Here is a 22,893-nt window from a genome sequence, read left to right as displayed (position 1 = left end):
AACAGCAAAGACGCTGCCAGCACAAGTTCTTTTGATCTGCTTTACTAAGGAAAGTAGTGTTAGGGGGTTAACAATCTTATTTCAAACCAACATACAAATACCGTTCACTTAGTTCAGGGGAAAAAGCCAGCAAATGTAAACAAATTACAAACATACATTATAAACAGACCAGATACAATTCATAGTTACCAAGAAACCATCAACATCTGGGTGAGCCAGAGGCTCTTAGAGCAGCTGCCCCGAGTCCTGCACCAGCACTCCTCCAGGAGTGAGAGCCTCCCACAAATAGCTCTGTTCTCTCTTTTTATACATTCTTTAGCTGTCATCAAACATCATCTGAGCAACCAGAACTTAGGCTCCTACTGTCAGCTCTGGTCTTAGCAACTCCCCTTACGACCCTGAGGGCTTCATGCCCACATAGGTTTAGCACCTAATAGATAGGAGTTTGGGCCTAGGGCTTTTCACCTAGTAAGGCTCAATCAAAGACACTTAATTTATCATTCTAAAACAGTAAAAAAAGTCCCAACTTAATTGATATTACACTGTCATAAATATTTTGGTTTATGTGGGAATTTTCTTATCATCGAGTTCCTTGGAGGTCCTATTGGAATTGTTACCACCACTTTACAGATGAGGAAAAGGAACTGAGATATTAAATCACTTGCCAAAGTCACACAACTAGTAAATGTCACAGCCAAGATTAGAAGCTAAGTCTTCCTAACTCCAAGCCCTGCATTCTTTCGCTTAGTCCAGGCTCCTAAAGGTGGCTGGTTTGAATGACAGGAAACCCAGGCACCTAACAATATGTTTCCAATATATATTCAGAGTCCTTGAGCTGGAAGAAACCTTAAAGAACATATAGTCCAACTCCCAAATTCATACAGTCCCCAAGGTCACATAGCTAATTAGGTGCAAAGGTGGGACAAACCCAGGGCTTCTGGGCCCTAATCTAGTGATCCTCTCACAACACCAATGAGATATGCTTGTGCATGTGTACACACACACACACATTCACAAATACATACACTAACACATGTACACAAATGCACATGGTGCACAACTTGGACCAGTGAACCAGGGCTGGGAATTTTCTGGCAAGCCAAACCTAGCAAGCCATGGACTTCCTAAGTTATGCTAATATTCTACAACCTCAGCAGCTCAGCAGTCTTGTCCAAGTTCTTAGCACTGATAATGACACTCACTCACACCCAAGTGATCCAATCTATTGGCTACAGAAGGAAATTAATTCAGAAAACACCAGCCCTGGGTGGTAGGGCAGCTAATGTTAACTGAATGTACAGCAGACCCTGTACTTTGGCATATAGGTGGAGAGAGCAAGGAGACACTGCAAAGTGAACTTGTTCCTCACAATTGGTCCTGAGAGGGATTTTCTTTCACAAAGAGAACATACTGCTTGGGGCACAAGTTCCTTTTGGAATTTACTTTTAAATTTTTAAAAAGACAAACATACAAATGTTTGCATGTTTAATATATTTGTAGACACACAAACATACACACATGCATTGTATTATTCTTTGAAACTCTATTGCCGAGTGGTACCCAGTTCACAAGCTTCATCTAACTCTCCTCCAACTATCACAAAGCAAAAATCTTTACTTTCCTAATTTTGCTAAAACCCAAACTTTAGGCTACAGGTGGGGAATCTGCAGCCTTGAGGCCACATATGGACTTACAGGTCCTTGGCTGCGGCCTTCTGACTTAATCTGAATTTTACAGAACAAATCCTTTTATTAAGGGGATTTGTTCTGTGTAGTTTAGATTCGGTCAAAGGGTAGAAGCTGAGGACCTAGAGGGCCACATGTGGCCTCACCCCTGCTTTAAACTTTTCCATTCTTTCTTCAAGTCAGGTTTGCCTTTTCTCAGGGCTGCCTTGTCAGTCAGGTGACTGGGATCTATCAGTTAAGGTCATTAAGTAGTTATTATCTAGCTTTAGGGACCAAAGGTTAACAGTCTATAAATATAGACAGCTTGTGGACATTACTATGTACTACCCTCAGAGGTAGCTTTTAGAGGGAGACCAGGGCAGGATTTTTAGAGACAAAGGTATCATAAAGGGAACAAGCACTTGGGGACAGATAGAGAGGTAGAAAGGAGCTGAGGACTGATTTGATTTGTCCAAATCTTGGTGAACCAGGCCAAGAGCAGGGACTGATATTAAATGAGCTTCTCAGGAGCCCATTTCTTTCTCCTTCTCCCTCTGCCACATTCAGGCTTAGCTATTTATCCTAAAGGTGGCTGGTTTGAATGAGAGGAAACCCAGGCACCTAAGAATATATTGGCATGCATATCTGACACTCCTCAGTCCACCCTGAATGAAGGGTCTAAGTGAGTAGCAAATGCTGATTAGATCATTCCAGATTCAGTGTGGACTTTAGGTCTCTAATAAATACTTTCATCTCCTTGTATAAGTACCTAGGGTACATAAGTCCCATTTTATGACTGTATTATAAGGAGTTAGGGATGGCATTAATCTCACAATGAATGCAAGCTTAGCTTGTTTAAAACATGCATGCATGCACACACACAGGTGTGTGCACCAAATTGTGGTTTATAACAGCTAAAAGTCATACGACTAGAGAACATACTTCCAATATGGTCACTCCTTTTGCTTTCACTCATTCTCTCCCCCTTCCCCTCTCCCTCCCTTCTATTTCCTCTCCCTTTGAAAATTTTTCTAGGTCAGACCCACAAAACACACCACCACCCTCCAGCAAAGAACTGGAGACTTATTCTCTCTGCCTCACACTGGGTTTGCCAGGGGAAAAGAGGAAGAGAAATGAGAGTTTGATCATGACAGGTTTACTAGACCTCTCCTCCCTGTTCCTACTAACTAAGGCCCACAGAGGGCTCTGTATGCTGGAGATGGCCAAGAGATTAGGTTGAGGTCAGTTTGAAGAGTTGATTTTTCCCTATCCTTAAACAAACTATATGATAGAAGCTGCATTCCAAAGTAGGAGATAAGAGAAGCGGAATTCTCCTCATCTCTCTGTGGCTAACAGAGATAGCCAATAATACTGGTGAGAGGAAGGTAAAGCTCTTTCACTATCTCCTCTTAACATCCCTCCCACCCTGGGCATCTGGCCCCTGACCTCCATCATGGCCAAGGAAGCATGAGAGGAACAAGCTTCCTACTGTACTTAAGCAGAGGACATTAATCTGTCTCTTAGGAGTAAGAGGAGATAGAAATTTGCAAACTCTTTCCTTACTACAGTATTACAAATGTTTCCACCATCCCTAAGATTAAACATTATCCATGTACCCTTAATACTATTCAGAAGTTAGCGAGTTAACATACATAAAGTGCTTTGCAAATCTTAAAGCACTATATAAACATTAGCTACTATTAAGAGTCAAAATGACTATCAATCAAATATGTATTAGTATATAAATGTGAGCTACTTGGGATTACGTTATTTTTTACTGCTAACAAACTTGAGTTGTTGTTCTTAATAGAAAGACGTGCAGCTGGCCAAAGGATTTGGGTAACATGGTTCAGTGGAACTCATTCTGGATTTGAAGTCAGAGGACAAAGGTCTGACTCTCGATTCTGCTTCTTTCTAGCTATGTGGACATAGGTAAATATTAATAATAAAGAGAGGCAATATTGCTTAGTGGATAGAGGGCTGGTCTTACAATTAAGAATATCTGGATTCAAGTCCTGTTTCTGATACAGACTCACTATGTGATCCTGGTAAATCACTAGGTCTTTGACTTCTCACTCTCATTCACTCCACGTGGCCAATCTGTTGCCAAATCTTGTCATTTCTACATTGACAACGTCTCTCTTATATATTCTCTCCTCCTCGCTTGTACAGCCTCAACCTTAGTTCTAGCCCTAATTACCCCTTGCCTGGACTACTGCAACACCCTCCTAATTGGTCTCCCTGCCTCGAGGCTCTCTCCACCCTAATCTATCCTCCCTTTAGTTGCCAGGGTGATTTTTCTGAAGTTTACATAGAACAGCACCATCCCTCTATTCAAGGAGCTCCAGTGGTTCTCTATTAACTCCAGAATCAAATATTAATCCCTTTGGCATTTAAAGCTCTTCAGAATAATCTGACTGTTCTGACTCTTCCAGTCTTTTTAAACTTCTCTCCCCTCCAAGTGATCTATGATCAAGTCATACTAGCCTTTTTTGGTTCCTCAAACCCAACATTCCATTTCTCATCTCCATGCCTTCACAGGAACCAAACATTCTCCCACATCTGGAATTCTCTGCCCCCTCATTCCCACATCTTGGTTTGCCTGACTTTCTTCCAGACTAAGATAAAAACCCCATTTTCTATAGGAGACCTTCCCTAATCCCCCCACAGCTGCTAATGCCTTCCTTTCCCAGAGGCCCATCATTTACTCTGTATTCCTTGTATCTACCTAGTTGTCTCTACATAGTCTCTCCTTTCAGAATGGAAGTTTCTTGAGGGCAGAGACTACTTCATTCATTCATTCATTTTTGGCCTTTAAATCTCCAGCAGTAAACATATTGTCTGGCACATAGTAAGCAACTAATAAATGCTTTTTGCCTGACTAGACTTGTTGATGCTCTAAGACTGTAAATTACAGACAAATTGCTGAGTCTGCATAGGTGGCAGAAATTTTCACATAATGAATTCTCTGTGGAAAGGGAAGGGAAAGAGGAAGGGAAAAGAAAGGAAAGAAAAAACCCCCCAAAAGTACACCATTACAACATTGTTTCACCCACAGCATGGGTTCCACAAGGACAACATTATAACAAAGTTCTCAAGGTATCAAGAATAAACCAGGAACAGGATTTGTCCTCCTCATTCAATTACAGTAAAATTTCAGCTATCTAGCCCACTCAGGATAAACAACTTTTCTGAAAAGCTGTGGGTACATGCCTTTAAACATAAAAACTATTTTTAATGAGGACATTTTAGATGGAAACCAGCTACTTTCCTCAAGTACCATTTACCAAGGTGTACAATAGGAAGCACTGGCAATAATTGCTGATAGGGAAGCTGAGAGGCTCACCAACCATTTTTTAAAAAGTCAGTGGTATTGTGATATATGAATGTAATAGAATACTACTGTTCCATAAGAAATGATGAGCAGGCGGACTTTAGAAAAACCTGGATAGACTTGCATAAATTGATGCTGAGTGAAGTGAGCACAACCAGGAGAACACTGTACACAGTAACAGCAACACTGTGAGATGACCAACCTTGAGAGATTTAGCGCTGCTCAGCACTGCAATATTCTAAGTCAATTCCAAAAGACTCATGATGGAAAATGGTATCCACAACCAGAGAAAGAACTGTGGAGTCTGAATGCAGATCACAGCACACTATTTCCTCTTCTTTTTTTGGTTTTTTTTTTCTTTCTCATGGTTTTCCCTTTTGTTCTGATTTCTTCTTTCACAACATGACTAATGTGGAAATATGTTTAATATGATTGTACATGTATAGCCTATAACAGATTGCATGCTATCTTGGGGAGGAGGGAAGGAAAGGAATGGGGGAATTTAGAACTCAAAATCTTACAAAAGTGAATGTCGAAAACTAAAAAAAAAAGCCAGTGGTGAATTTAAACTCAGTGTGCTAGTGTCTGTTCTAAAGCATGCTAAAGCCATGGTGTTTCTGGTTTGGTTTAGATAAGACAATCACACACCCAGAGATGTACAACCTTTGTACCCCTGGGGTATTCTTTTCCTCTTGCCTGGCCTCTGGGAGCAGAAATTGCAGAGAGGCAGTTTCCTTGACAGAATAGAAGAAAAGCCTTCCTAATAATTAGATCTGCCCTACCTCAGGAGGTGGTGGGTTTCTAGTCAAAGGTGGTCTTCAAGAGGAATATAGGTGACCACTTGTCAGAGAGCTAGCAGAAGGGAGTTTCTACTCAGGAACGGATTAAACTAGAATAATATCTAGGTCTCTTCTCATTCAGAGACTTTATGACTGCATTCTATAACATGGACAGATCAGCACCAGTCCCTGAAGTAGTGAGACCATAGTTCTGTTTTCTCAAACATGTATCATAAGGCTTGCTTTTTCTATAATCAAAAACTCCTGAGGCAAGGGCCTATGCATTCCTAAGAGATACTTTGAACACCACTACAACCTGCTCATCCATTCCTGAGGCGCACACATCAGGGCTGCTAATAAATAAATAAATTATTAAGACTGCATTTACTGCCCCCATCCTTTGAACTAGAAATTCCACTGCTGAGTACCTATCTCAAGAAGATCAAAGGCAAAAAGGAAGGAGCCATAAATATTCAAATATTCATATCAGCACCTTTTTGCAGTGGGAAAGAACTAGAAATGAAGCAAATGCCCATAGACTGGGAAGCAGTTGTATGGTAGCTGATGTAATGAAATATGATTGCTCTTTAAGAAATAGTTAATATAAAGAATTCAGAGAAGTATGAGAAGATTTCTATTAACTGGTATAGACTGAAGTAAGCAGCACCAGGAGAACAATATATACAGTGACAATAATAATATAAACAGGAAAAAATAATAAAACAAAACTGAATATTGTGGAATTATAATGGCAAAGCTTGATCCTAGGAAAGAGTTAAGAAAATGTATCTTCTGCCTTGCAACTGTAGTAGCAGGGCAAGTAGAAGGACTACAGGTATCAAAAAAGATGTATTCAATGTGTCAGATGGTTTGGTTTAACTGTGGTTTTCTCTTCTTTTAAAATACCTGTTACAAGGGAAGTCTCCCTCGACGGGGAGAGGCAGGGAAGGTGATTATTTGGAAATTAACGTGATGTATAAACAAAAGTCATCAACGAAAAAAGAAAGACTATGGACAAACCTCAGCTTTGAATTCTTCTCCAATCCAACTACCTTTCTCACGATTTGTTGGCAGAAACCATAGCACATGAAGAGGACAGAGTTCTCCGCAATGTTGGCAATTAGTGCTGGGGTGGTCCCCTTGTAGAAGCCTTGAAAGCCCACTTGGGTGTATGTCTTTATACAGCAGTTTACCAGGCCCCTGTACAAATTGGGAAAGGTCTGCATCTTCACTTTCATAGTGTCAAAAGGCTGTCCGGTCATCACACACGCAGTCCCTCCTAGAACACGGAGCAGAAAGTCAGAACTCCTCTGCCCATCCAATATGTTCAGCTAAAGAATATTTCTCTTACTTAAAAAAAAGTATGAAAGTTTTGTGTTAGAGCCAGCTCTCAATTATCCATAATGAGAAGGGGAAGGAAACAAGCATTAGTTGAGCATCTACTATGTTAATCGCTGCACAAATATTTTCTATCCAGAAAAACCCTGGGAGGTAGGTACTATCATGAATCCCATTTTACAGTTGAGGAAACTGAAGTAGACAAAGATTAAGTGACTCGGCCAGGGACCCACGGGCATTAAGGCTGGATTTACCTCGTCTTCCAGACTCCAGGGCTCTACCAGCAATGTAATAATGGGGAACAAGTTTAATGTGCGCTTTATTGCTTAGTACTAATCCTATTTTGATACGTAGTACAAAATCATAAGAGTAGAGTTATAGGAAAAATAGTTAAAATTAAATAATATCTAATATTTATGGACTAGTTTAACAGAAGCATCAAGTTATGGAAAAAAAGAGAATATAACAAGCCAAGTCCCAACACCCGTATGCTGGGAGTAACTCTCAAGCTCTGGTAACTTTTCATCAGCGAACACAACAAGCTACCTTTTACATGAATAAAATTTCCTTAACAATTTAAACAGGGGTTGCTTCTGAATTATCATTTATCATTCTCTTGTAATAATTTATCATTTAATAATAACCAACCATATGTAACATTTATGTAGGGCTTACAATGTGCTAAGCACTTTACAAATATTATATCATTTGACCTTCACAACAACCCTGGGAGTTTTTACAGCCCAGGAAACAGAGCCAGACAGAGGGTAAGTGAATTGCCCCTTTAAATAATGAAAGGGGGAAAAGGAAGGGAGCATGGCATAGTGGAAAGAGAGCTGGATTTAGGGTCAAATCCTGGCTCTGCCATTTATTAACAATATGACTATGACAGGATTAATAATGATGATGATAACGATAAAAGCTAGCAATTACACGGTGCCTAGTATACGCGAGGGATTATGCTAACTAAGCACTTTACAAATATTATCTCATTTAATCCTCATAACAACCCTGGGAGGTAAGTGCTACTATTATCCCCATTTTACAATTGAGGAAACTGAGGCAGACAAAGGTTAAGTAATATGCCTAGGGTCACACAGCTAGTAAGTGCCTGAGACAAATTTGAACTCAGGTTTTCCTGACTCCAGGCCCAGCACCCTATCCATTGTGCTACCAAGCTGTCTGAAACTAATCTAAGCACTGGCAAACCACTTAACCCTTCTGGGCCTCAGTTTCCTCATTTGTAAAATAAGGTTGGAGTAGATGACCCCTAAGGTCCCTTCCAGTTCCAAATCTAGGATAGCATGAAACAGAGGTATAGCAAACAATACATCTAGTAAGAAATCTCCTGGCAGCGGTGCCAGGCTCCTGGACCAGCATCCCTATGAACAATCTAGATTGTGTCAAGGACTCTAGATCCTGCCAGTGACATAAGTATGTCTATCTTACAGATAGACTCCAGAATTAAGGGACAGAGTTTAAATGCTCTTGAGTCTAATCAACTCTATCAGAAGCCTCAAGTCTTCCCTCCAACCCCCAAAACCAAGCATGGCTTCTCTACCACCACTAATCCCAACTTATAAACTACAACTTCAGAGTTATCACTGGATTTCTCTACCACTAATGTACAGATTTGACAGGAAGGGTGAAGCCAACAGCTGCTCATGCCCATAGACTCTGCACCCTCTGGTTATGCCTCTAATTCATAGAACCTCTCACCAGAAAGGAGGCTTTGCACCTGTTTTTTGGTTTGGTTTTTTTTTGTGTATCTTTGGAATAGAGAGGAAAAGTATAGTTTTAAAAAACAATCAACCCTAACTAAATGGAAAGAACTAAAAACTGAATGCAGCAAAATTATTATGACCAAGTTTGGCCCCAAAGAAGGCTTATGAGAAGGCAAGTCCGCCCTCCCTAATATCTTCTTAGAGGTGGAATACTATGGAACAAGAGGAACATTAAATATAATGTCCAACTTTTCTGACATGTTGGTTAGTTTTTCCAAACTGGTTTCCCCTCTTCCTTTTAATTTTGTTCTAAGGAATAGCTCTCTGGGATGGAGAGGGGGAAGGAATATACTGGGAAATGTAGGTGATATAAAAACAAAAATATTAATAAAAATTATTTTTTTAAAAAACTGGCATCTTCTGCTTTAAGCAGTGGTAAGTGTGGATTTAAGTACCACCTGGCTCAAGGCTTAATCCAAGGCTGAGAGCCACACCATGATATCCTGATTCTTGAAGACTGTTAGATGCTTTCAGAGGAAGAGTCTGCATTTTCTGTTAGGTCTGCTAACCTCTGCCTCCTGTTTTCTGCCCCTATTAACCAGGATGTCCTTCCACAGGATTCAACTTTCAGCAAAGGGTTGAAGCTACTGGGACAAGTCCTCGGAAGAAATGCTAGGTCAGTAAGAGTTCCAATATTTGGGCAAAACTCAGCATCCTGTCATAGTCAGCAAAGAATTACAAAAGTGGAGGTAAGCATTTAGACACTTTGAGGACAAAATGAGGCTTACATTTGTGTAAGAAACAAATGTGAGATTTGAATTTCAGTTCATCTGTGCTTTTCTTTAAATCTTTGGAACTAAAAGAGACCTCTGAGGCCCCTTAACTTTATGGATACAGAAGGGGAGGCTCAGAGAAAATGATTTCGTCCAAGTTCCCATAAGCAGTTTGTGGCAAAACCAAAGCTCGAATCCAGGTCTCCTGATTTCCTGAGGTCAGGTCTCTTTCCACTGTACCACACACTGTTTTATTTCCCTCTGGATTTACTAAAAGCAAACTTGAAGAATCATGAAGGCTTTCTCACCCTATTTATGTGGAAGGGTTGGTAAAAATAAAGCAGGAGAATGGGGGGAAAATAAATCATTGTAATTTTCTTCTTTTTAAGAGTTAATAGTATCTAATAATGCTCCTCAAAACCTTTCAAAATCATGCAGTCATGGCATTTTTTAGTTCTGGGGCTTTTTTTTAGAGCTGAAAGACACTTAAGAGACCATTTAATCCAGTCCCCTCATCTTACCAGTAAAGAGGATAACTAGCTTAACCAAGATCACACTGATGGTAAATATCAGACAACATCAAAACTCAGGTCTCCTGATCACAGTACTGGATATCCTTCCCACAAAATTAGAAGTAGGTTACATTTTTGCGAACAAGGCCTGTGATCTTATTAGTATGGGGAATTCCTGATGAGGAAAACTTTTTCTACCAACAAAAATCAGCATCTGCTCTTCTTATACCCTTAGCGGCCTGGGTCATTGTGAGGATAAATGATTTAACCAAGGTCACACCATATTGACAGGATAAATGACTTGACCAAAGTCAGTATGTGTCAGTAAATATGGTGACTCAAATTCAGTTCTTCCTTATTCTGAGGATTTCTCTCTAGCCACACTGTTTCTTATGGCTTAATGGAAGCAGAATATACTCATTCTTATCCAAAATACTCACAATTCATTTGGTTTAGATTCTTGGAATTGAAGAGATTAAAAAAAAAAGATTAAATTGAAAAGTTGTTTAAATAAGGGGGGCAGAGCCAAGATGGCAGCTGGAAAGCAGGGACTAGTGTGAGTTCCCCACCGAGTCCCTCCAAAAACCTATAAAAAATGGCTCCGAACCAATTCTAGAACTGCAGAACCCACAAAACAGCAGAGGGAAGCAGGGCTCCAGCCCAGGACAGCCTGGATGGTCTCTGGGTGAGGTCTATCTCGCACAGAGCTGGGAGCTGGGAGCCCAGCGGAGCAGAGCCCAGCGTGAGCGGCATGGACCAACCAGACCAGGAGCCAGGCGGAGTGTGCCCTAGCGCCCTGAATCAGTGAGCTGCAGCAGTTACCAGACTCAACCCACAAACACCAAAGACAGCGGAGAAGGTTAGTGGGAAAAGCTGTGGGAGTGGAAGGAGTTTGAAGGTTAGTGGGAAAAGCTGCAGGAGTGGAAGGAGTTTGCAGTTAGGCCACCACCCCCGGGGCAGCGGAGGTGTGGCAGCTACAGAAGTTCAGCTGCAGTTGCTTCAAGCCCCAGGCCCACCTGGTGGGAGGAATTAAGTGGCAGATCAGAGCCGGAGTGAAGAGCCTGCTGAAGATCTAAGTCCAGTCTGGGTTGGAGCTTCTTGGAGAAGGAGGAGTGCTGGTGTGACAGAGCTGGCGCATCCCCCCAGGCAAGGAACATAGTTCTCTAAACTCTACAAGCAGTCATACCTCACTGAAAAACTCAACGGTCAAGTTAGTTGGCTGGGAATATGGCCAGGCAGCAAAAATGCACCCAGATTCAGTCTCAGACTTTGGATTCTTTCTTTGGTGACAAAGAAGACCAAAACATACAGACAGAAGTTAACAAAGTCAAAGAGCTTACAACAAAAGCCTCCAAGAAAAACATGAACTGGTCTCAGGCCATGGAAGAGCTCAAAAAGGATTTGGAAAAGCAAGTTAGAGAAGTAGAGGAAAATTGGGAAGAGAAATGAGAAGGATGTGAGAAAACCATGAAAAACAAGTCATTGACTTGCTAAAGGAGACCCAAAAAAATACTGAAAAATATACTGAAGAAAACAACACCTTAAAAAATAGACTAACTCAAATGGCAAAAGAGCTCCAAAAAACCAATGAGGAGAAGAATGCCTTGAAAGGCAGAATTAGCCAAATGGAAAAGGAGGTCCAAAAGACCACTGAAGAAAATACTACCTTAAAAATTAGATTTGAGCAAGAGGAAGCTAATGACTTTATGAGAAATCAAGATGTTATAAAACAGAACCAAAGGAATGAAAAGATGGAAGACAATGTGAAATATCTCATTGGAAAAACCACTGACCTGGAAAATAGATCCAGGAGAGACAATTTAAAAATTATTGGACTACCTGAAAGCCATGATCAAAAAAGGAGCCTAGATATCATCTTTCAAGAAATTATCAAGGAGAACTGCCCTGATATTCTAGAGCCACAGGGCAAAATAGAAATTGAAAGAACCCATCAATCGCCTCCTCAAATAGATCCCAAAAAGAAATCTCCTAGGAATATTGTCACCAAATTCCAGAGCTCCCAGATCAAGGAGAAAATATTACAAACAGCCAGAAAGAAACAATTTGAGTATTGTGGAAACACAATCAGAATAACCCAAGATCTGGCAGCTTCTACATTAAGAGATCGAAGGGCTTGGAATCCAATATTCCGGAGGTCAATGGAGCTAGGATTAAAACCAAGAATCACCTACCCAGCAAAACTGAGTATCATGCTCCAAGGCAAAATATGGGCTTTCAACAAAATAGAGGACTTTCAAGCTTTCTTAGTGAAAAGACCAGAGCTGAATAGAAAATTTGACTTTCAGACACAAGAATCAAGAGAAGCATGAAAAGGTAATCAAGAAAAAGAACAAGAAAAAGAAATTGCAAGGGACTTACTAAAGTTGAACTGTTTTGTTTACATTCCTACAAGGAAAGATGATGTGTATGATTCATGAGACCTCACTATTAGGGTAGCTGAAGGGAATATGCATATATATATATATATATATATATATATATATATATATATATATATATATATATATATGTTTATTATATGTATATAAGTGAATGTGTACGTATGTATATGTATGTGGAGAGAGGGAGAGGGAGGGAGAGGGAGAGAGAGAGAGAGGGAGAGAGAGAGAGAGAGAGAGAGAGAGAGGGAGGGCAGGCACAGGGTGAGTTGAAAATGAAGGGAAGATATCTAAAAGAAATAAAATCAAATTAAGGGATGAGAGAGGAATATATTGAGAGAGGGAGACAGGGAGAGATAGAATGGGGTGGATTATCTCACATAAAGGTGGCAAGAGGAAGCAGTTCTGTGGGAGGAGGGGAGAAGGCAGGTGAGGGGGGAATGAGTGAATCTTGCTCTCATCAGATTTGGCCTGAGAAGGGAGTACCATACATACTCAATTGGGTATCTTACCCCACAGGAAAGAAGAGGGAAGAAGATAAAAAAAGGGGGGGGTGATAGAAGGGAGGGCAGATGGGGGTGAAGGTAATCAAAAACAAAAACTTTCAAGAGGGGACAGGGTCAAGGGAGAAAATTCAATAAAGGGGGATGAGTTGGGAAGGAGCAAAATATAGTTAGTCTTTCACAACATAAGTATTGTGGAAGGGTTATGCATAATGATACACATGTGACCTATGTTGAATTGCTTGACTTCTTAGGGAGGGTGGGTGAGAAGGGAAGAGGGGAGAGAATTTGGAACTCAAAGTTTTAAAAACGGATGTTCAAAAACGAAAAAAAAAGTTTTTGCATGCAACTAGAAAATAAGATACACAGGCAATGGGGCGTAGAAATTTATCTTGCCCTACAAGAACGGAAGGGAAAAGGGGATGGGAGGGGAGTAGGGTGACAGAAGGGAGGGCTGACTGGGGAATAGGGCAACCAGAATATACACCATCTTGGAGTGGGGGGGAGGGTAGAAATGGGGAGAAAATTTGTAATTCAAAGTCTTGTGAATATCAATGCTGAAAACTAAATATATTAAATAAATTAAAAAAAAAAAAGAAATGATGAGCAGGACACTCAAAAAAACCTTCAAAGGCTTGCACGGGCTGAGGCAAAGTGAAATGTCCTGTGTACAAAGTAACAGGAAAATCGTAGGATGATCAAGCATGAATGACTTAGCTACTCTCAGCAATACAATGATTCGGTACATCTCTGAAGGACTTATGATGAAAAAAGCTAAGCATTCTCAGAGAAAGAACTGATGAAGTCTGAATACAGATTTAAGCAGACTTTTTTAACTTTCTTTATTTTTCTTGAGTTTTTCTTCTTGTCTGTGTTTTCTTTCACAACATGACTATTATGGAAATATTTTGCATGACTAGACACGTATGACACATGTATATTGAATTGCTTGCCTTCTCAATGTGGGGGGTGGGGAGGGAGGAAGGGAGAGAATCTGGAATTCAAAGTTTAAAAAATGAATGTTAAAATTATTTTTACATGTAACTGGGGAAAAATAAAACACTAAATAAAAGCCTAAAATAAAAAAAAAAGAAAAGTTGTTTAAATAAACAACCAAGGAAGCCCTACATTAAAACCAAAGTGCCTCTATCTGATGGACCCCTCTTTTGGAGAGATCTTTAAATAAACCGATATTGAGACATAAGGCTAATTAAATGACAAAATTTATGCTGGCTCTGAAGCCAATCAAATTATTCTTGTGTTTTTGTGCTATGAGGGTTAGAAATGCCTTTTTTCTTTATATTATTAACCAACCTTCCAAGCTGACCCTCCCCACCTGTGATATGATTCTGTTTTTAAGACCCACAGAATACCAACTTAAGTTCCAACATCTCACTTTAGAAAATAATGATCTGGGGCAGCTAGGTGGTGCAGTGAGTAGAGCACCAGCCCTGGAATCAGGAGGACCTGAGTTCAGATCTGACCTCAGACACTTAACACATTAGCTGTGTGATCTTAGGCAAGTCACTTAACCCCAATTGCCCTCCCTTCCCCCCTCAAAAAAAAATAATGATCTACCCCTACACTAACACCAGATACTCACAATGTGTACATAAACTTCCAGGAGCACGGGCGGACAAAATGGTGTGGTTGCCTAATACTTTACCTTTCCCAATGGGACTTGCAAGGTCAACAAACCAAAACCTATTAGAAGCCTTTCCGTCATTCACGTCAAAATAAATAAATCGATCCCTGTTCAGAAAGGATCAAAGTATTTTTCCACAAGACTAAAAGGTCACCTAATGTGCAATGCTGAGAAAGGCTCACCATAGGGGATTGTGCCCTGATAAACAGCATGGAGCAATAGAGTTCTTTAGGTTGACAACTACAGGACACATTGTGGCAACAAGGTTTAAGGAGCAAAGATGACGGCACCCCATGATCTAAGTACAAGACCAGGTTGGCTCTGAGGGCTATTACGTTTGGGCCAATTACTTTTAAGCAATCTACTATGCCATACTTTTTCCTTCTTGCCCATGAGTTTCCCCCTCTTCTATTTAGGGGACGCTATTAGTAAAAATGAATGGAGTCAGCTTTTTCTATTTGTCTACGTATAGTCAATATTGAAAAACAGTGAATTGTTATTATTTACATGGCACTTTTAAATCACAAGGCATCTTCCCAGATACTCCTTCATATATCCTCAACACCCTGTGGGATATGCAGAGCAGCACCATCATCTCTGTTTTACACAAAAAGATTGTGATTTACAAAAACAACAGTGAATTCATAAAATAGCCAAGATTAAAACTCAGTTCTCCTGGGTTCCAGCATTCTGTCCACTAAACCAGTTATTTCCAAGATTAGCAATCACTTTGCTATTAATACAGTAAAAAGTAACAACTACGAATGACCCATTTCACTCCTAGGAAACAAATGATCACTGGGTTGCTCTAGTCCAGGGGACTAGAGATGGTAACTGATGCTTATGCCATGAGATGTGCAAGTACTTTTCTAATACTTCATAATGGCACAGGAGGGACCCCAGGTTCATGAAGGCTGTGCTAATGGAATTTATGCTCTGGTAGGTCTTAAGCTGAAAAGGCTTCAAGTACCATCCTAGTAAAAGACCAGCCTGGCTAAGTCCAGAAGGCATAACTACCAAAGAGTTAGCTATCAGGCACTGTGAATTTTCTGGGCCATGACAACTCATGAAATCTTCTATTAAGGAGTAAAGGGCTACCATCAGCATTAAGGGAAAGAGAACACAGGTGAAAACCACAAGTCTTTGTTAATTTCTCCATATAATGATTAAGTATCCAATAAAAGTTTTAAAAGTCACTGTGTGTGTATATATATATTACTTTAAATTTCCAAGAAGAAAAGGCCTGTGTGAATAAGAGTAAATAATCACCATGCTTTGGTAAGACCACTTTGACAATTTATAAACCAATGAGGTTAGGTTCACTAATGTGGGGTGGGGGGAGATTAATTCATTGAGAATCAAAATATTAATTAGGGAAGAAGGTGGGGAGGGAAGGAGGAAGAAGGGTAAGGCAAAAGGACAGGGAGGGGAAGAAGAGACGGAAAGTGAAAGAGGAGGAGGAGGAGAATTAGTATTTATATAGGCCTTTAAGGTTTGTAAAGTGCTTTACAATTACTATATCATTGGATCTTCACAACTCATTTTCCTCAATTTACAGATGAGGAAACTGAGGCAAACAGAGGTTAAGTGATTTGCTCAGGATCACATAGCTGGCAAGTATCTGGGGCAGATTTTGAACTCAGGTGTTCCTGATTCTAAACTTAGTACTCTGCCATTTAATCAAATAAAGAATTCATCTCCCTTTCAAATTTCCTTTCCTCAATGTGGAAGTAGGTTAAAGACAAGTGATATCCAAAAATCAGTATAAGGGATCAGTATGGTACAGCAGAAAAAATACTGGCTCACTAGAGTTAGAAGACCTGGGTTCAAATCCCATCTCTGACCCTTACTACCAGTGTGACCTTGGTAGTACTTATTTCAGTTTCTTCATCTTAGTTGTATCTTCAGATCCCAACTGACACTTGGAGCTTAAGGATTATTTCTATGTAATTCCAAATAAGCCACTCAAAAGTTTCCAATACCTAACTCCAGGTCCCCTATTTCCAACTACCTCCAAGATATGCCCATTTCAATGTCATCCCCTCAAACACTGGATCCACACTCAAAGGCATTCTTTTCTCAATCTGCCCCCCAAAACAGGTCCCTTTCCCAATTACCCCATGTCTGCCACGGGCATCAACATTCTTCTACTCTCTCAGCCCACAAAACTTAGGAGATTTCTTTTTAATCATTTCTTCACCTTCATCCCCTAGCCAATCTCTTACCAAATCCTGTGGTTTCTTCTTTTGAACTTTCTCTCCTTCCCCACTCCCATCACCTCAGCACAAAGCCTCAATCCCTATGATTCCCTTCTAGCTGGTCTCCCTGCCTTCAACAACTCTGGCCTCTAATATTCAGTACAAGACTACCAGACTGATCTTCCCAATATACCATTTATGTTTCGCTTCCTGATTCAGAATCCTTCGCAACAGCTTCTCCTTGATACCTCTACTCAAGGTCCTGCTTTATCTGACTCCAAATCATTCCAGGTTCATTTCACCCTGCTCCCCGGGAAGCATCTTCTCTTATAGCCTCTACCCTGCAGCTGACAGAGAATAGCATGAGTATTCTCAAGACCAAGATCCTCCAAGGATCTTTCAGGCCAGAGATAGTAGGGGTCACAGGTTGTCTTAAATAGACTGTAAGCTCTTTGAATGTCTAAATGGGAAAACAAACCAAAAACAAACAAACAAACATAAACATTTACAGAGTGCTTACAATGTGCAAAACACTGTGCTTTTTTAAAAAAAAAATTTATTTTCAGTTCCAAATTTTCTCCTTCCCCACCTATTGAGAAGGCAAGAAATATAATACCCATTATACATATGAGGTCATACAAAGCATATTTCCACATTAAAAAAGGGGAAGAGGGAGAAGGCAGAAAAGAAAAAAAGAAAAAGAATAAATATGTAAAATAGTGTGTTGAGGGCTGAGGATCCCAAAAGAAAAAAAACAAGACAGTACTTGCTCACAAGGAGATTAAATTCTAATCGGGGGGAAAACATACAGAGGAGATTTCATATCATCTGGAAAGGCCCCATTCCTCTAAGGGTTCAGTGACAAAATGGAGGATAATGTATCTTCTTTAATGTCATTTCCATTCATAAAAACCATTATCCATTGCTGATGCTAACCTATTTGGTAATGCCAAGGCCTTTGGCAGTGAGAAATTTCTTTTCTAGGGTTTGGTAGCTCAGGTTGCTGAGAGGGCAGAGGCTGCACCCCTGCAAAGGCAGTCAATAAGCTCCACCCCTCACAAGAGCTGCTTCCATGGACTATGGCTATGGGGGCTTGGCTGGAAGTGCAGTGGTGTTGGGGATTGGGGAGGGTGCTATTCCCAGGTCTCTTGGGCTTATTTGCACATTGGTGGTATTTGACTGTGGGTAGTAGTAGTGGGAGGGAAGCTAGGGAGCACAGTGGATACAGTGCCAGGTCTGGAGTCAGGAAGACTTGGGTTCAAATCCAGCCTTAGTCACTTACTAGCTATGTGACCCTGGGCAAGTCACTTAACCCTCTTTGCCTCAGTATCCTCATCTGTAAAATGAGCTGCAAAAGGAAATGGCAAACCACCCCAGTGGTTCTGACCCCAAATGGGGTCAGGAAGAGTCAGATACAAAGAAATGACTGAACAATGACAACAAAATAGTAGTGGGAATGATGGGCCTTTTCTCCACAAGAATCACTCCTCTCAATAATGGATGCAAAGTCTATCTGGAAGCAGGGCTGATGGTCTGGGTGGCACTGATATTCCCAAGGCTCAGAGTCCTGGACTGCCTTTCCCAACGTATGAGGAAAAGAGGTAGTCCAGCAGATTTCACCAGCTTCCTGCACCACTGCCAATGTTGCTGCTGTCCTGTCAACGCCTGACTTTCTATTTCTCCCTCAGGGTCAGTTGCTTTTTTAGCTAGTCTTGCGGGTCTGCCCATTGGTGGCAAGTCATATCTTATGCATCTGTGTATCTTCCATAGCACTCAACAAAGTGCCATACAACAGACGCTCAGTATATGTTTGGCTGATAATGGCATTATTTTGAAGGAGGCTGATCGGAAACAATGGGTGTACCTTGTGAGCATATATTTTTGCTCTCAAATACTACATATTGGCCAAAGCGAAAAGTTTGTGATCTATGATAAGAAGCATCCCAGTAACTAAATCCAGAATAAATACTGCCCTCTAAATACATAAAATGCCGTGCCCAAAGGGAACGTCTATTCATTCATCTGATCTCACAAGGAACCTTAACATTGGGAGGGACCTTAAGGTTTCTGCAGTACAAACCCTGCATTTTATAGATGAAGAAACTAGGTTCAGATATGGCAAGTGACTGTGATCATAGAAATAAATTACAATTACAGTAATTTTAAAAGAAATTCTTTGTTGGAGCAAATACACTCATGTAATGAGAATCTTGAAGCTTCCTGACATGAATAAATACAAAATCATTCCCTAAAATGACTGAGGAATGAAAAACACATATTCACACCCAGGGCCACTAGATTTCATTAATTTTTGTTTAAGAGATGCAGGTACAGCAGCAACAATACCTGAATGAAGGACATTATCCCCCTTCTCAGCCTTCATTAGGAGAGATACAAGGAAAAAAAAAACTTCAAGCCTGTGACATTTCAGAGATTTATACAGCCTCCATTTTATAGGACTAAGACAAATCTGTAGAACTAGGAAACCATAAGGCTGCATTCAGGTAAAATTCAACTGCTTGCCATTTACTTAGGACAGGGATTCCCAACTTGAGGCAAGAATATCTCCGGGGTGGTGGAGAAGCTTGTCAAGGAGGTATAGGGAATATTTAGTACATAACTATATTATTTTGTTGATATTAATCTCTTTATTTCTTACATGGATATACACAGTAAACTCTAGACAGAGATTCTTAGGCTGGGGTCAAACTTGTCTTTTAAATAATTTGATAGTTGTATTTCAACATAATTAGTTTTCTTTGTAATTCTATGTATTTTATTTTATACATTTAAAAACATTATTCTGAGGGGTCTATAGACTTCACTAGACTGTCAAAGGAGGATCTATCACAAGTCAACAAGTATTTATTAAGTACCTACTATGCACCAAGCACTATGCTTTAGATAGACACAAGAGGGCTAGAGGAGAACAGAATGGTCCTACCTCTTAAGGTGAGAGCAAGGTAATACTTGCTTTTCCTCCTTCTCTGAATAAATAGTCCAGTAGATCTCAAAAGGAATCTTATTACAAAACAGTAGTAAGAAAGTGATGGAAAGGTTCCTCCTATAGTGTTCTAAGAACATAGGTTAAATTCTCTAGAATGGATGTTACATAGTAACAGGGAGGCTTTTCTAGGGAGGCTGGAAGCATCTTAATAGGCTTCTACCAGTCCCATTCTGAGAAGTCATAGGGAAAACTAGAGGAATTGAATGTTTTCTGGGATTACCTGCAGCGCCTGCAATGAGGTCAATGGCAGCTTGGATGGCAGGATTGGACTTCATATTGTCCCACCCGTTTGTCTGCCTCTTGGAACGGAAATATCCAGAGCTTATGGTTGATGATGCATACCCCTGGGAAGAAAGAGAAACCAATGTTAACCAAGCCTTTAGCAGTATCCAGTTTGGTTATTATGCACTTGACAACTAGTTACTGTCTCTCAAATAATGAGGACTTACTATGTACTTTGTATCCCTGGAAAGCTGGGATACTTTAAAAAAAAAAAAAGGATTGGTGTGGTATCACTGAACCTCACTCATAAAAAAAAAAATCACAATTTTTTTTTAATTGCAAAGTTATAACATTACAGATTTAAGTCAATGAAGAATTGAGAGCCCCTGCAATCAACACACGGCCTATGAAAAATCTAATGGTGTGGCTTGACAAGAATTCTGATGACTTACTAGAAATGAGAGGAGGTAACTAAGAGTCAACTATAAATGTGGCAGATTAGTTGTCTCATGGTCCAAGCTAAAGTTCTAAAGAGCAGATCAGTTCCAAACCTCACACAATGGCCAGGGCTCCTTAAGAAGCAGTAATAAAATTAAGACATCTAGGAGGAAAAAAAAAAACTTCTCTACCCCTTTGCTTTTAATAAATTCAGTTTCGTTTTGGGGGAGGAGAGGAAAAAGAAAAAAAGAGGGGACAAAAGGGGGATTAAGAATCCAAAAATGTCTGTGAGAAAGAACCTCAATAGTCATCAAGTCCAATGCAAACAAGAATCCATCTACATCTCTAAGGAGAGAGGGCAATGCAGATTTTCCACTGAAGACCTCCAGTCCAGGGAACAGGGTTTAATGGAAATCCATATTCATTAATGTAGAAAATTATCACTACATTGATATTGTAATGTTTTGGGAAAACAGTGTAATTAATAGCAAGTAACAACAATAACCTTGTGACAACTTTACAAAGTAGCTTAAATGGAGCAGGGGGGCAGAGGAGTGATGGTAGAGAAATGTGAAGCTGGTTTAGAGCAGACATTCTGTTAAATGCACCTTTTGAGTATGACTGAATCCCAAGAATGAGCCCTACTTCAAAAAGAATACAATTGAGCAGAACTCCGAGGAAGCAAATAAGGTAAAGTTTTTGTTAGACTAAGGAACTCGGTAAAAATGTTTACCAGAACCTAATGGTAATGATTTTCAGGTCCAGGCAAGGAGAAACGGTAGTAATTGCCCAAAACTCTGACTTGGTGAAGGCTGAAAAGGGAAAGGCCCTGCTTAGATACCGCAAAGTTAGCTGCTAGCTAACACAAAAGTCAAGGTTTGAAGCGAACTATTCCCACCACCCCACTTTGCTTTCAATCAGTTTCTACTATGGAGGAGGTGACCTAAGAAAGAAGAAACACGCTACTTTTCAGGTGGCAACAGTTTTCAACAGGCGGCACCTTTCTCTTTCCCGAGGGAAACAGGCGTTTTAGGCTAGGGATTTGGGGTGAGGGTGGGTACATTTTCCTCCAGAGAACTGAACCGGTTTAAAAATAAAGAAGAGTTGCAAATACCCAAGCTGCCTCCCACCCGCGTTACATGACCCAGCTTGGAAGGGCATCATCCCATTCATAAAACCTCCCGGCTTCTCAGCGCAGAGATAGCAGCACAATTAAGGTCAGCGACCGAATGACACCACTCAGGACGAAACTCTGGACGAAAGGATACCGCGACTGACAGTTGCAGGAACCAGGCGAGGGGGCCCGGGGAGGGGGAACAACTGGCTTCCAGCTGTTATGGGCATATTACTCTCAAATCTCTGGGGCACAAAACCCTCCAGCGAAGTTCGTGCAGATACCCCTCTCCCCCGCCCAGAGTTGGAGTCGGGGGACAAAGCATGGAGAGGGGTGCCTCCTACACTCTAGTCCCCGGGAGCGCTGCAGGTACCCTTCGCACGTGTCAGGGGCAGGGAGGCGTTAGAGCCAGTTCCCGGGAAAGCGCAGGTAGCCGAGCGGGAGGAGGAAACTAGAAGATTCGCCTTGCCTACTCTCCCCGGAGTACGTGGTTCCCCCTTCCTTTCCCCGAGGCGCCCCGCACACATTGCAAAGACCCGGGCCTGCGCCGCGCACAGCTCACCAATGCGCCGGGCGCCCAGGGACGGCCGCCTCTGTCTCCTCCTCCTCAGCCGCCTCTACTCGGTGTGAGAGTGCTAGAGGCGGCAGCTGCACTCACTCCAAGGCCCTGATCGGCCCGTTTAACCCGGGGTACGTGTTACACCCTCACCGCCCCGCCCCCGCAGACTTATATAGACGCACGACTGTGGCGCGCCCCACAGTGCAGCCCTTGTCGCCTGCCCGCTCGCCCCTGCCATCCTGCCCCCTCTAAGCCTTCTTCCCCAGCTCAGCCAGCCAGCCGGGAAAGCGGAAGTCAGCGGACAGCCTTGGCTGAGCTGGACTGCACTCCGCCCCGGAGCCTGCGGCCTCTAGAGCTCCTACCACGCCACTTGTATCTCCTAGGAACGCGGCGCGTCCCCTTCACGGGGACCCCTGCGCATCCGCGGCTTTCTGAGCGGCCGCCGCCGTCGCTGCTGTCCCGGACGTGCAGGCGGGAATAAGTGAAATGGACTTTCTCTAATTGGTTTTCAGTGGAATCACTCGTTATCCTTGTTCTAATCCCGTTCTCCTACCCACCCCTCACTCCACCCCCACAGCCACGGGCTTCTAGACTTCAGCTTTGGGATGTAGTGAAAGCAGGAAGGGTACCTAGGACCATCCAATCTTGTAGACTGGGTTTGTGCTTGGCTCTAGAAGACTTTGG

At 41.4% G+C, this 22,893-nt stretch overlaps 1 protein-coding gene across 2 annotated transcripts in view; it reads right to left on the bottom strand.

Annotated features, from left to right (window-relative positions):
* The window catches only part of SLC25A15 (solute carrier family 25 member 15), a 42,459-nt gene extending 19,791 nt beyond the window's left edge, over positions 1-22,668 (bottom strand). The window contains exons 1-3 of one of the 2 annotated variants that reach the window (XM_036744688.1): positions 22,572-22,668; positions 20,097-20,220; positions 6,798-7,056 (exon numbers count right to left, since the gene is read on the bottom strand). In XM_036744688.1, coding sequence (XP_036600583.1) covers positions 6,798-7,056; positions 20,097-20,151 — 314 coding nt within the window. In that variant the 5' untranslated portion in view covers positions 20,152-20,220; positions 22,572-22,668. Of the gene's footprint in view, positions 1-6,797; positions 7,057-20,096; positions 20,221-22,212; positions 22,318-22,571 lie in introns of those variants that run through there. The other variant, XM_036744687.1, reaches the window with a different exon arrangement.
* Between the last annotated feature and the right edge of the window lie 225 nt (positions 22,669-22,893).

This window comes from Trichosurus vulpecula, chromosome 2 (assembly GCF_011100635.1).
Source record: "Trichosurus vulpecula isolate mTriVul1 chromosome 2, mTriVul1.pri, whole genome shotgun sequence".
Classification (NCBI taxonomy): domain Eukaryota; kingdom Metazoa; phylum Chordata; class Mammalia; order Diprotodontia; family Phalangeridae; genus Trichosurus; species Trichosurus vulpecula.
This window is presented reverse-complemented; position numbering and strand designations above follow the sequence as displayed.